Raw genomic sequence first — 14,775 nt, forward strand, 5'->3', positions numbered from 1 at the left:
GCTCTGACTTTGAAGTGCCTATAATTCAGTTTCACAGAGTAAATCCTGTGAAATGATCACCAGTTTATGGCTGGAACACCAGCTTTATTTCCCCAACAGCAGCTGTCGCTGCTCCTCTCTTCCATCCTCTCCACTAAAGTGAGAAAACGCGGAAACTGCTCCAAGATTTGTCGATAGATTGACTTTCGTGGCAGCCGCTACCAGTCGGAGTCTTTCATTTGTTCAAATGTTTGGGATTGGACTACAAAGATGTTATCTTGGATCATGTAGGATGGATTCTCTGGTAATGGTGATGTAATGCAGCCCATGAGGAAACAGCCACATGAAGGGGGAAGGACGCAATCTCATAACAGATAACTGGATACAGCAGGCTGTCAGTTTGTCATTGCTAGTAATAATAATACATTTTATTTGTATGGGACTTTTCTAAGTGCACAAAGACACATTGCAGGAGTACAATAACAGAAAATCAAACTGGTGAAGAAGGCCCACACAGACTCCATTTCCTGAGAGTCCTCAGGAGAAACTAAAAACTGCTGGTGTCCTTCTGTCGATGCTCTATTGAAAAAAAAAATCATCTGCTGTTGTCTGTGTGTGGGTCTCCAGCTGGAGCAGTGAGTTACATGGTGGGGTAGCGATGGAGAAGGCTCTGTTTCAGGTGTGGAGCTTGGTATAAACCAAACGCATCCTGTAATTTTCCATCCACTCCACAATTATGCCAAACTTTATGATGCTCTGGCAAAAAGTCCACAAAAAATAAATGGAAGCTTGTGGTTGTAATTTGGACTCAATATGAAAAAGGAGTATGAATACATTAGCCCTTTCATGCATAATGGTCACTGCAGTGGACAGCTATCTAAAAGCCATTAACGTGTTTTTTTTTTTTTTTGATATAAATGCACAAACACCACTTAAGTGAACACTAGTGTGCACCATCAACTACTGACAATTCACTGCAAGTGCAAGAAAATTTCTGTTAAATCCAAAAAGGCAGACAGACAAAAATCAACTCAGGAATATCCAGTTCCTCCTTCTACTATAGAGCAGGTTGTGACATCATTGTGACATCCAGTAGCCCCTCAAGACTAACACAACTGATGTATTTTCCAAATAACTTTCTATTTGGAGAAAATTACAACTGATCACTTAGAAAAATATATATGATTTTTTTTTTTCTTTTTACACATTTTTCCCCACCTTTTTTTATGGCTTAAAAAAATCAAAATCAGTTTGGAAAATAAATTCTGACATAAAGGATCATAATTCATGCATGAAAGATTTAGTAAGAAATGTGACCACAGGGACATTTGAACATGAAAACAGTTTTGATGGATAAAGCAAGTTGTGTTGTTGACATTATGCTCACAGCTGAGAAAATGTGATAACTACAACTTATCTAACCAGAGAGGCCGGGACGCTGCATGCTTCATGAGTCGGCAAATGTTTCATCATAATAACTCATGATGACTAAAACTGATACAAAGCAATCTATTGGTGTGTGTTTTAAACAGCTTTCTGTTGTAATTTTAAAAATCTTAAATCTTCTTTTAGTGCATGACATTAAACTTGTTTCCTGTGTCTCATCCTCTTCATTCCATTTTCTGCTTAGCTGAGGTCAGACAGCTACACTTTCTATAGTTACATCAGGAATATTTAGCATTTAGGATTTACTTCCCATAATAACAATATTTTTATTGCACTTTTTCCACATTGAGATGATCAAATTATTGAATGCCAACACCAGCAATAGAACAGAATTGCACTATAAATTCATTGCTTTTTACATATTTACTGAAATCAACTCCACATTTATTGTCAGCGGAGGAAAATAAAGCCAGGAAGCCTGATGGTGTTTAAATATTGAACAGATGGTGGCTCTGCTGTGGAGAGGTTGCCTTGTCCCCCTGTCATTTTCCCAACATTATCATTGTGTGCTTCTGTGAATGCAGATATTTAGTGATGTTCACAACAGGTGTGCATCATTAAGTTGTTCAAACAGTAAGTGACCTTGCGGTGCGAAGTGTGAGCTCATCGGTGTCTGTGTCTGGAGGCAGCGCTGCTGCCGCAGATGAGTCGCAATTTAACATTTTTATTTTGCTGAATTATTATTTTTGAAAATAATTCTGCGGCCTGGCTTAGCAGGTGGCAGCTTCCATTTCAGACGAGAGGGGCAGCGGCTACGTCTGAATAGACAGTTTGTCCTTTAAATGGATGAAAGCTCTTTAATCAGAAGGAATTAGAGCAACATGCTGCAGAGAGAATATGAAATAACATTAGGTACTTTGCCTAATGTGTTCTTATCAAAAAAGGTTATTATAAATGTATCATCTGAATATGAAATTATATTGCAGAAAACATTGTTATTACCAGTGCCAGGAATATAAAGAAGAAGAGCACAGCAGCAAAATGGATAACATGATATCATTCCTGGCTCGGCACACTCATCCTCCCTTCTGCGTATTGGCCTCCATGTTTCCACAGCTGGATTGAAAATATGAAAAATAACTGTTGAACTAAATGGCACACCTGCAAGAATAATGCTTTTTATTCTATTTCTACCTTATTGTGTTTTCTCTTTGGATTGATGTTTATTATTTTGTCCTAATGCGGCTGGGAGGTCATCAAAATCAGCTTAAGAGCTATTGAAAAAAATTGGCCCTGTTAATAATAAAGCAATTAAATAATTTTATCCAACTTCATCCCCACACACAGACCATAGCCAAAATGTATAAATGGAATATTTTAAGCATAAATATTGAAGCCATTGAACCTTTTCTGTGGCCTGGCCAGTTGGAGGACTTATCAGCTGGATTTCTCAGGACAAATTTCATCATGACCAATCAGCAAACAGATCAAGGAGTAACGGTCAATCAAGTTTATCTGTATAGTACGTTTCAGCAGTAAAGCAGGTCAAAGAAAACGATCTATTACTAAGAACGAGTCTCTGCAATTTCACCAAAGCAATTTATTTATTTAATTTTTTGTTTTGTTTTGTTTTCAGATCGCCACGTTCTGGTTGGTAGTCGTCATGACAGCAACCAGGGAGGTGGAACTTCAGCCATTATGACTCAACTCATCGCAGCACTAACAGAGCAGACCAAACAGGGATGGGTGCCGGACCGTACCACTGTGTTCTGCTCATGGGGAGGCACAGCCCTGGGGAACATTGGGTCCTACGAGTGGGGAAAGGTCAGAGATACGTTTAGTTTCTGTAATGCCAGTTTTATGCTTATAGAGACAAGATAATAATAAATGGCATCAAACTTAAGTCTGGACTTACAAATGAAGTGGAGAGAGTCAGCTTTAACTTAGGAAATCATTGTGGAATGATGATAGGGTGACAAATATACAAACAGTTCCAGATGATAAACACTGTAGGAATCAATTTTTATTCACAAACTGACCAAAACTAATTCATAATCATTTCTTCTGCTTAAGACAACTATTAGTCGAGTTTGTTTTCAAAGCTTGCTGAATGTTTTGCTGAAAATGTGCTGTGATATTCTGTTATGTCGTTGCTTTGCTATTTTGAGTCTTCCTCATGTTAGAGACTGGATCCAGAAGAACTGAACTCAGGGCTGCTGGAACTCATCGTCTTCTTTCTTCACCTATCTCTTCTCCATCCCTGCCTTCTGCTTCCTTCTCTCTTTTCTTTGATTACTTCGCACTGATGTCCACTTGTGGTCATACAAGACTCATACCATGATTTATTTGTCTAGCTTGAGGTTAGCCAAAACACATGACTGAGTTATTTTACGACTCTTTGCTTAAGGTGGTGGGCTGGTCTGAGTCTGGACAGTGACCTTCCTGTTTTCTTTTGATCGTCCTCCTCCTTCACCAGAGGGAGGAGGTTACTCTGTTTTATGAAACTGTATGCTTCTTTTATGGTTCTGTAAATCAGACTTTTCCCTTGTTTTCTTGCTGAATTTTTCATTTTTCAGTATTCCAGTTTCACTTTGTCACAGTTTGTTCATCAATCTGATTTGATTCCCATTTTATTGTTCAATAAGTAAATCCCCTTTGTCTTTTCATTTGTAGCTGCATTGCATCTTAGTCATTAAAGAATTTTTTTTTCACAGAATAATTCAGCTGTAAAGTTTGTTAATTTTGTTAACAAAAGACTTGATTAGAAATCAGAGTTATAACTCCTTGTGTGAGTTTCTTCTGCTAGTAATCTGAATTCATTCCTTCATGAGAGACTGAGTTTGGCTTATGACCTCAGAGACCCTGGAGTTGGTGCCCTGATTAAGCTAAATAATTTTAATGTTCTTAATAATGTGTTAAATAATAAATTGAGTAAATTATTAATGACATAACCCAAACATTGATGCATCTTCTGATGCCCGACAATTATGATGTCGATCATAATTGTCGGTATTTTTTGCTTCCAGAACTTTGCCTCCCATCTCCTTTTTCTCTGCTATCCTGCAGGATAACAGTGTCGTCCTTCAGAGCAGTGCTGTGGCCTACGTGAGTCTGAACTCTCCAGTTCAAGGGACTGAGACTCTTCAAGCTACAGCATCTCCAACCCTGCTGCAACTGACCTCTGATATACAAAGGGTAAGTTCTTAGGCAATTTAATGATAAACACAACTGAATAATATATTCTCCAACAGACCCTCTGTGTTTTTGCATATACTGCAAAGACAATTTTTTTTTCTCAGTGTGACATTAAATCAAATCAAACTTTTCAATTTAGGATTACTGCAGTTAACTCTGTGCACTGAATGTCAAAATGACAACGTTTTTATTTTCCATCTATTATCATACCCATTTGTCCCTCGCCTCGCAGTGGCGCAAAAAGTGGGTATGCAGCACATGCAACGCATAGGGGCGCTGCACCAGAGGGGGCGTCAAAACACCGTCTGGAGGGGGCGGCGCCCCAATGATGCCTTCGCATACACTTCACCGCGCCCTTCACCGGAGGTTATGTTTTCGCATCCACCTGAATAATATGTAGTTGCGCCCCTGGTCCCTCGTGGGGTCGAGTGGGACCAGGGGCCCACTCGAGAGGCGGGATCGCCGGTCCATCCAGACATTTTTATTTTATTTCTTCAAATTAAAACATTTACTGACATTTCTCTAGTATTTGGTACAGTTACCTTTCAAAGTGCATAAATTGGGACAAAATATTTTGGATATCCTTCCAGAAGTTTCTCACAACAGTTTGCTGGAGTTTTTGCTCACTCCACCTGACAAAGATGAGTGTAAACAAATCATGTTTGTAGTTTTTTTTTTTCCACACACATTTTTCTGCTCTGCACACAAATTTTCTTTGGGCTGGAGGTCAAGGCTTTGTGGTGGCTCCTCCAAAACATTGACTTTGTTGTTCCCACAATGTTAAAACTTAGTTGAGGCAAGATTCGTTTGTGATCCAGCTTTATTTTACTGGCTGATGACTTGCAATCTTGTTAGAATATTTCTTCTTGATATTATTTCCTTTTGATTGATTGTAGTTTGTATAGTGCACCAGTTCCCTCCAACAGTGAAACGTCTTCTCATCATGATAATGCCTTATCCTTCACATTTTGGATTCTGTCCTGAGGTTTCTCCAAATGTATGATTGGTGATTTTAGCCAAGCACTTCAGCTTTAGTTTAATCTAATCAAATGGCTTGTCTGTGGAAGATACATTTTTGCGTACATTTGTGTATGAGAAAGCTGTAATCTGGATTATTATGCTGCTTTTGGACTGTCTGCTTCCTTTCTGAATGACCTTTTGGCCTTTGTTGGTGCTTCCTTTCTGAATGACCTTTTGGCCTTTGTTGGTACAGGACTCATCTCATAGAAGGGCATTCTCATGATGTCCATAGTTGCATACAATTGTTTGACTTGATGGACAGCTTCAGAAATATGGAAATTGTACCCAAATATGACCCAGATTTGTGGAGGTCCCTTATATTCTTCCTGATATATTTCCTATATGTCACAAGAATGCAGTCTGTTTGAGGTATTGCCTTGAAAAAGATGAACAAGTACACCTATATTATATATTTAGCCTCCATTTATACTCCAACCCATTGTACAAGACCCAATGGCTTGCTGTCAGCTGTCACCTATTTTTACCCACACTAATGGGTGAAACAGCAAAGTGTGACGCACCACTGGAAGGCTTGTTGTTGTCATTTGGTCGACAGAGAAAATTAATAAGGTGACTGCAATAATAAATAAAAAATGCATTTTTCAGATCATCTCCTATGCCATATTTTCACAACCTAATGACAGTTTTAACAAATATGTAAAAAAAAAATAAATAAATAAATAAATATATATATATATATATATATATATATATATATATATATATATATATATATATATATAACAAAACAAACAGCACTGCGCTTTCCTTCGCAGCTATAAACTCCGAGCTAGAGGAAGCTAACCAAATAAATAAAAAGTTCCAATATTTCAGACAAATAAACATAGTTTCAGATAACTTCATCATGTGCTCACCACCACATGGAGACACCAGGGAACTGAGCTGTGACTGACTTGGTAGTCAGGAGGGACGTGGCAACAGATATATCTGTAATTTAAATGCAAGTTAAGGTAAAACTGTTTGGACTAGTTCCAGTCCAGACAGGAGGCGTTTTTTTTAATTATCATTTTATAAAGATTGTTTGAATTTCTGTCAGTAATAAATATATTGTTTTTGTTGAGTAATTGTAAAAAAGAGCAAAGACACAGAGAAACCCCTATAGATTCACTGGAATGATGCTATTTAGGTTGTCATTGAACACAGTGTTGCTCACCTTTTTCACTGGGACAGGAATAAAAGGTTATACTGGTATTGGGGTTAGAGCTGCTGCTGACAGACTCACCTGTTAAGTGTGGAAAAAGTTACAGGGAAGAGATACAATATATGAATATGTTGGTAACTTTTGTTTTCTTAATTCATTAGATGCCAGTGAAATGGAGGCTAACAGTAGTCTGTAGCTAAGCTAACTATGCTAAATGGTTGACAATCTCACACAGTCTACTCACCTCTCGGAGAAAAACTGGGTTACAAATTGGCACGCTTGTCTTTTGTCTATTTTTTTGAAAACCTCACTTTATAATTTTCCTTAGCAGGTTAGTAACCGCCACAGTCTTTCTGATCTTCTACTGAATGCTGCTGAACACCGTCACTGTCAAGCACCAAGCAGGGACAAACCATTACATGCAGATCCAGGAGGGAGTTCAGTGCCAATATAGACATGTGCTTTTTGGTCTGCGAGGGGTAACATTTAATTTTTACTACTAAAAACAATTTTTTAAAATAGAATATAATCGACAGGGCCACAATTTTTTTCTACTTCTATAACCAAAAAAAAACCCAAACTATTTTGTAGGGGTCAAGGGCCCTTGGAATTGTTCTAACCCCCCCCCCCCCCCCATACATCACCCATGCAGACATATGCAAGACATTTCATTATCTCCTTTTAGCTGTTTGAGTCTCAACATTGCATTGTGCAAGTGTTTTTAGCATTGCAAAGATTAACATCCAGCCACCATGTTTTATTAAGTGGTTTTGGTCTTGGATATTTAATCACAACCGGAATGAGAAAACTCTTTGATCACCACCTTCCTGAAAGGGATTTGGTCAGAGCCGGCTCTCAGGATGAGAGCACCATCCTTGAGAATGATTTTTCAAGTGTTCCCAAAGAAAAAACTACCCTGGATGGGGGAGTTTGCTTTGAGGAAAAGAAAGTAGACTGTGAAATCACAGCTACTGCTTTGACTGGGAAAACATCACAAGACAGTACCCAGGCTGAGACCACAGTCCTTGTGAAGGATTCTTCCAGTGTTCCCAAAGAACAGACTAGCCCGGACGGGAAAGTTTGCTCTGAAGAGAAGAAAGTTGACGGTAAATCACTTTGAAAAGGAAGGCATTCAAAGTCAGTATGTTTCCAACTACCTTAGAATTGAGCAGTACCCTGGATGAGAATATCTGGCAAACCACACCACAAACAGAAAATGGTAATTTGTTTCAGTCTTCCCAAAGGAAAAAAACTAACCCAGACGGGGATGTTATGTCCAGTCACTGCATTGTTGGCATTTTGGATTATTTCGTTTTTAACCGGCACCTTAACATTCATTTGTTTGGCAGGCCCCAACACCCCTGTACAATATACAAGGGATAGCATTACGCCAATTAGCTGCTAATATACAAAATAACCCATGAAACCACAAGCATTTTCATTATCTTAAAGATAATTTGCCAAAACCGACATGTAAAACTTATCTCTGAATAGCTTAACATTCATCATCAACTCACCACATTGGGAATTACTGTAGTTAGAAAGTTAACTTAGCTTGCTTGCTTCAGTCAATGGTGACGTAAAACCACTTCTGGTTTGCCATCAAATCACTTTGACTTCATGTAAAACAAAGTGTAGAGTCCCCTAGTGGAATAGAAAGAGTGAATCCAACAATGTCTAAGACCTTCACCCCAGCTCTGATTGGTTGATTCTGACTGGGGAGTGGTGTATTTCTGCAGATGGCAGTAGGAAAGAGGGGTTCGATTTTTTTTTTTTTTTTTTTCCCCCAGATTATCTGTCTTATGTTTTACTGTCACAACATAGTGACGGTTTTAAAAAATATGGACACTATGACCACTGACAAACATATTTTTTTTATTAAATATGTATACTGCTGCTTTAAGCTGTCCCTCTATTGAATCTTGGGATTGTTTTGTTGATCTGCTTTGGCAGAGATGTTCCCTAACTTCTGCAGTCTCTTTTTACAATGGAAACTTTTGCCTCATCATGCATCATAAACGTTCTTAGTCCTTTTCTCCCTCTATTTCCACGTTCAACTCTTTTTTTAGCTCATGTTTCTTTAGCATCACCTCCCTCTCTCCCCACCTGCCTTGTTCTAATATCACTCCATAATCTCTTCCTTCATCACCTGCAGGCACTGCATCCCCACACCTTTCGATTTACATCATTAAAATCTCCCAATCACATCTCTCACTTCTTTAGTTTTTTTTTGGTTCCACAGATCACTAACGATATTGGTTTCATGAGAATAGTCATCTATCCACAGAGAATATATCCTCTTGCCATGGATCTAGAAAGATACATGATTTAAAAAGCGAACAGCTGCAGTTCAGTGTGCCATTACTCCTCTGCTGCAGCTTGAAGTAATTACTAAAAAGGCCTGGGCTGCTTTAGTCTGCTATAATGAAGTGAGAAACATCCTGATTTTTAAAGTAACGTCTCAACAGGAAAATAAATACAAAAATCAGCTAAGGTTGCACAATATTCTGCTGTGCTTTAATGAACTGAATGCAACAACACTTTTTGAATCCCCAAAGGAAAATGCCATTCTTGTAGTTTACTCAATTAAGGGAAAAAATAAAAAAAATAAAATCAACCACACTAAGTGACATAGAAACAAGTGTTTGTAGTTAAACCAAGACATACACAATCACATTCAGGATTTTTGCATTCTCTCCTACTCCTGCTCTTCATAACAAAAAAAGGTAACAACTAATGGCTATAAACACAGAGATGTTTTCTGATTGCTCTGGTGAAGGCAAGTTAAAAATCTGGGTAATCTGTATCAATTAAATCTCTCAAAATGTGTTTTGAAGTTCCAGTCAGACCTGACTTTTCATGCTGTGCACTTTCTTTGCAAGTGGCAGAGAAATCAGACCCTTTATGTAGATATCAGGAGTACTTTAGTTGGATATTTAAAAATGTATTGAGAAGTTGTATAATTAGCTGAAGTCATTTAAATTAGTTGTTTTCTTTTCAGAGAAGCCTTTCAAACAGGGCTGAGCTTGGCCTAACATTAGGCTGCCTCATCCTTCCTGCTTGTGGAAATTTGTAAATGTTAACAAAAAATATTGAATAAACCTGTAAGAAATAAAACTGTTTATTAGGTCAAAGTAATTGGACAAGTTAAAAAAAATGAAAAGAAAATGTTAATTTCCTATACCTTGTTAAAAAAAAAACCTTTGCTGACAATGACTGAAACCAGAACACACGCTCACCACTAGATGCTGGGTTTTCTACTTTCCAATGTTTTGTAGCAAACTTAATTAAAGGGTAATTTCAAAACTTTGATAATATATACAAAAACAAACCTCTGAACAATTGTATAATTATAAAAATGCTGCAGACATTAATAAATGACATCACTGAGACAGAAACACTGAACAAGGTTCATGTAACCTTTAGGATACCAGATATCCTGTTTGTTTGTGGGCCCTTTCTGTCCAAAGTTTAGTCTTCAGCAAGTGAAATTCTCAGTTGGGTTCAGATGAGGATTTGGACTTGATCATTTGAATGAATGTTCCACTTATTTGCTTTAATAAATGCTTGGGTTGCGTTTACTGTGTTTTGGCTCTTTGTCCATCTGGATAATGAAATGCTGTCCTATCAGTTTGGCTACATCTAGCTGGATCTGAGCACACTGTGCGTCCCTGGAGACCTCAGAATATATTCGACTTCTGTCCTCTGTCACATCATCAATAAACGGTAATGTCCCAGTGTCACTGGCAGCCATGTTTACTTACAAACATGACTACCAGCTACAACAATGGATTTATCTAGGAGAGAACACTGAGTTGCTGAGTCAAGAAAAGTACAAAGAGCTGAGACTCTGCACATATTACTGTCCCTCGATGGTTAAGATCCCATAGTGGAGCGTACCAATTGCCTATATTTCTCATGACAAATTCATTCATTTCCCACAATCTAAATAGATACCAGGAAGTTTGCTGAGCTAGTTGGATTCTTAGCTCCATGTCTTGTGGCAGCTACACATCCTTTTGACTGGTTGTGGAAACGCTCAGCCTTATCAGCTCGGTGTCGCATACAAAACAGCTCCTTATGAACACAGTTTCCCGCTGAACAGTTTACTGTGCAACACAGAGTACAAAAGCTGTAAAAATGTTGGAAAAAAATGTACCTTTGCGCAGACGTGCCCAGCAGATGTCCACTTCAAGTGCATGCAGTTCTCCACAGACTGAAGTACGCCTGAGTACATGGGGGTCTTCAGCATCTTTGTTCAGGAAAAAGACAGGGTCAGGAATTGAGTTCTGGAGTCAAGCATGTCATCTTTGGAAAGAAGTACAAAAAAGATAAAGTTCTCTCCCGTTTTCAGAAGCTTTTTGCTGCCATTAATTTGAGGCAGATGGTTTTAAGGACAGGAAGCAGGGCATCATCGCTTTGAAATGTTCTACATGCTGAAGTCGTGAATGGTGATATGAAGCTGATGTGACAAATGAGGAATGTATTGGCTCCACACTCTTACTGTGTTTTCACACCTAATAGTCTAGTAGACTTGGTTCAATTAGGGATTAGTGTTGCAGCATTTGTTACATTTTCAGCTGGTGCGGTTCACTTTCATGCTCTACTGTGGTAAACGATCTGAACCCTTTGAAAACCTTTTCCCTCCCTCGCCTGTGGTGGCGCTGCACTAAGAACCACCTAAGAAAACAACAGAAAAACCTCAGAAAAAATCCTTCCAACATCCTTCTTTATGAATTGTAAACAAAAATGGAGTCGTGTCAGGTTTTAGGGATTGTGGGATTTTTCTTTTGTCTTTGCTCTATTGTACACTTTCTGCTTTTGGAGCGGTCTCCGGTCTGCTTGGCATTCACATACGCATTCAGACAGTGCTAAAATTCACTGCAGTGAAACTGGCAGACCACAGTTCACTTTTTCGGTCCATATCTTACAAACAAACCAAGCCTTCTGGGAAAATGAGCTGGAGTTTGAGTAAAGTAGACTAAACAGGACTGGTTTGAATGCACCCCTGGCTACAATCTACCAACTTCTTCTAGTTTTCAGGTTGCGTTGTTATATCCTCTATCAAACAGTCCAAAGAAAAGCATTATTGCTGCTCTTGTGCTGTTTGGCCCCTTACTCTGAGATCTCCCCAGACAGATCTCCCACCTCCCAATATGTAGAAATGGTTTTAAACATCATCAATCCTTTTTCCACAACAGCTTTAATACGTGCTACTTATCTTACTTAGAGCTTGTCTTCCAAACCCAGATGCTAATGTACTGATAGCTTTGAAATGGGTGCTTAGGAACCAATTATAATAAAAAATACTGACTTTTTGTTGGGAATGTACATGAAAGAGGAGGGACATTAAGTTTGTAAATGGACAGGGAAGGGAAACAACAAGAGAAAGCAGGTCAGAAAGAAAGCAACAAAGGAGGTGAGGCGACTGTGAAACAAATGGACGGAAGCTTGTGCTTTAATTAGGTATTCTTATTCAGATTTATGTGTGCCTGGTCTCCAGCTGGTGTGTGGGTGGCATGCAGCAGGTAGCTGAAACTAATGGTTGTCAGTGGAGTCGACTGTACAGTGGAAGACCACATTATTTATTAATACTTCGTATGCTCTTACTCGCGTTTTATCTCTTAAAAATGCTCATGGGTTCAAGTTGTTTTTCTCATTGGTTAGTGCAGTTAAAACCAGGTATCATTTTATCTCTGCTTGGAGTTGATCACAGTTGTTTGGGTTCCTGAAATGTTCCATTCTGGAACCTTATTCAGATTTCAAAGTGTGCCAATGTCAGAGACTCTGGTCACTGGAGACGTATAAACGAGAAGCTGGATCGCAACAAGAAGGTCACAGTGTTGACCTCAGTGAACACCCATCCAGTTGTTAGCAGAGTAAATGCTTCCAATTGAATTCATGTATATATCTCACCTTTTTAATGTTCTCATTGGAAATTATTTCAAGATCTTGTTTGTAAATAATGTGATTGGCTGTTTGCATAAATCATACATCATCATTACATCATTCCCTCAACCATCTACTCAGTTATTTACTTGCGCAAGTTTTTAGAATAGAATTTACTTTTAGGAGTATTTTTACTACACGTTTACTTGTAATATTTTTATAAAGCATCACTGCTCTTACTTGAGTACAAACTGTGGATACTCTACCACTATGAGAAACTTCACTAAATGAAGAAAAAAGCAAAAGCAGACACACCAACACACAAAGTTCAGATTTCTTATTTGTGCAGAAGCTTTATGCTAATGCTAGCTTCTGCTTTCTGAGCCTGCTGTGTAATGGATGAACTTCATTCATCCTGTTCCAACATGCAGGATGAATGTCTGTTATACATTCACCCTGTACGTTTTGATTTGGAAACCGTTTCTTCTTCTAAATTTGTGACTTTGTAATTTTAGTGTTTACATGTATTATTTTTCTATTTTAATTTTTAAAATACCATAATTTGAAGATTGGCTGACATCATTTTTAAATATTATATCAGATGATCTGATCAGTTGCAGTATCTTTGGTAAGCAATATCAGATGGTTACTTTTAGATTTTAGTTGAGTAGAAACACATTGTAAGGCAACTACCACTTATAATTTTTTGATACTTTGTCCTCAACCTTCAAGTTGGCAAAAAGGCCCTCTAGTCCCACCTTGAGGTGTGTGAATACATTTTACACACTCAGTCAAAGCTAATTTATAAAACATGCATGTTTTTGGACTGCAGGAGGAAATGGGAGTATGCAGAGGAATCGTGTGCACAAAACGTCTACCAAACAGCCCGAGTTATGCTGACCTTAAACTTTTTGCTGCAACAGCTACATTCACTCAAATGCTCAAACTTACTTAATTCCCCTGGTTAGTTGTCAGAGTTTCTGCACACAATAATTAGAATAGATGCAATAAAAGTGCTTGAAGCTGAAAGTTGAAACAGTTGCGGTCGTACCAGATGGGTGTTTGTGTGGAAAATAGCAGCCAGGATGAAGACACTGCAGTGGATCAAAGCCACAGGGAGACATGGTGGGGGGAATATTAAACTTGTAGGGGGTCTGTGTCTGTGGAGTTGAGCACCTGTGTTTAGTCAACTCCAACCCGACTGAAAAGAAGTATAAAGCCATTCCTCTGAGACGTGTTTCACCCTCTGGTTCAGATTAAGGATTCATAGTGTTGCTGTATAATGAGACCAAACACACTTCAAAGTCACATCTCATTACTATGCATTGTCTGTGCTTATGTTTTCTTTTATTATTTGTGTCACTGAAAGTCATGAAGCTAAGACAGCCTGTCCTGTACAGTTACCCCAACCTCGATCATTTCTGTTACTTCAATAGTCAGGAACCTTCAAGCAATGAAATATAGCTGAACATACAATTTCTTCAAATTGTATGTATCAGACACCTATAGTGACTTTCTTCAAAAGTCACTATAGGAGTCTGAAAAGCAACTGACTAGTGACAAAAGTAATGACTTTTTTTCTGTCTTGTTAGAGACTTTCATGCCGACAGCGCTCTACAGCTCAGCCGCAGTGCGTCTGTCCTGAGCGAGCAGCGAGAGTGGCCATTAGCCGCCGTTAGCTTCTCCAGCTTCCTCAGCTCTTCAGCCAGTCAGAATGAAGCACTACACAGTCATTTGTTCAACACCATACCTTCACCAACCATCAGAGCAGAGCAGACCCATTGCAAATAAATCACAGATTTGTAAAACCTGACTATTGCTATCTATCAATGATCGCCAGTTGCCATGGTGATCCTCACGCTCCCAACTCTTGACTCGCCACCGGGCTGGCACAGACAGGAGAAAGGATGTGGGGGTTAGTTTCACTTCCAGTTTTTTTTACATGACTTCTGATCCCTGCTCTGTCACACTAACCGAGTTTCCATTGACCATAAAATTGCTCAAATTGGAATTGCAAAAAGAAATTTGCTTAATGGAAGCACGGCAATAAAAATAAAAAATAAAATAAAAGTTTTGGGTGAGGTTTTTTTTTTTTTTTTTTTTTTAAATAAATTTTGTTTTTTTTTTAAAATTTCCCTTAAAAA

The 14,775-nt window shown here is 38.5% G+C and overlaps 1 protein-coding gene across 1 annotated transcript in view; it reads left to right on the top strand.

The window, feature by feature from the left end:
- Positions 1-14,775, top strand: part of naaladl2 (N-acetylated alpha-linked acidic dipeptidase like 2) — a gene marked incomplete at its 5' end in the record, with an annotated part of 155,643 nt that overhangs the window by 14,406 nt on the left and 126,462 nt on the right. Inside the window, 2 exons of the mRNA XM_015040234.1 lie at positions 3,002-3,189; positions 4,432-4,560. Coding sequence (XP_014895720.1) covers positions 3,002-3,189; positions 4,432-4,560 — 317 coding nt within the window. The remainder of the gene's footprint in view (positions 1-3,001; positions 3,190-4,431; positions 4,561-14,775) is intronic.

This window comes from Poecilia latipinna, unplaced genomic scaffold, assembly GCF_001443285.1.
Source record: "Poecilia latipinna isolate Pla-1442-1.1 unplaced genomic scaffold, P_latipinna-1.0 Scaffold501, whole genome shotgun sequence".
Classification (NCBI taxonomy): domain Eukaryota; kingdom Metazoa; phylum Chordata; class Actinopteri; order Cyprinodontiformes; family Poeciliidae; genus Poecilia; species Poecilia latipinna.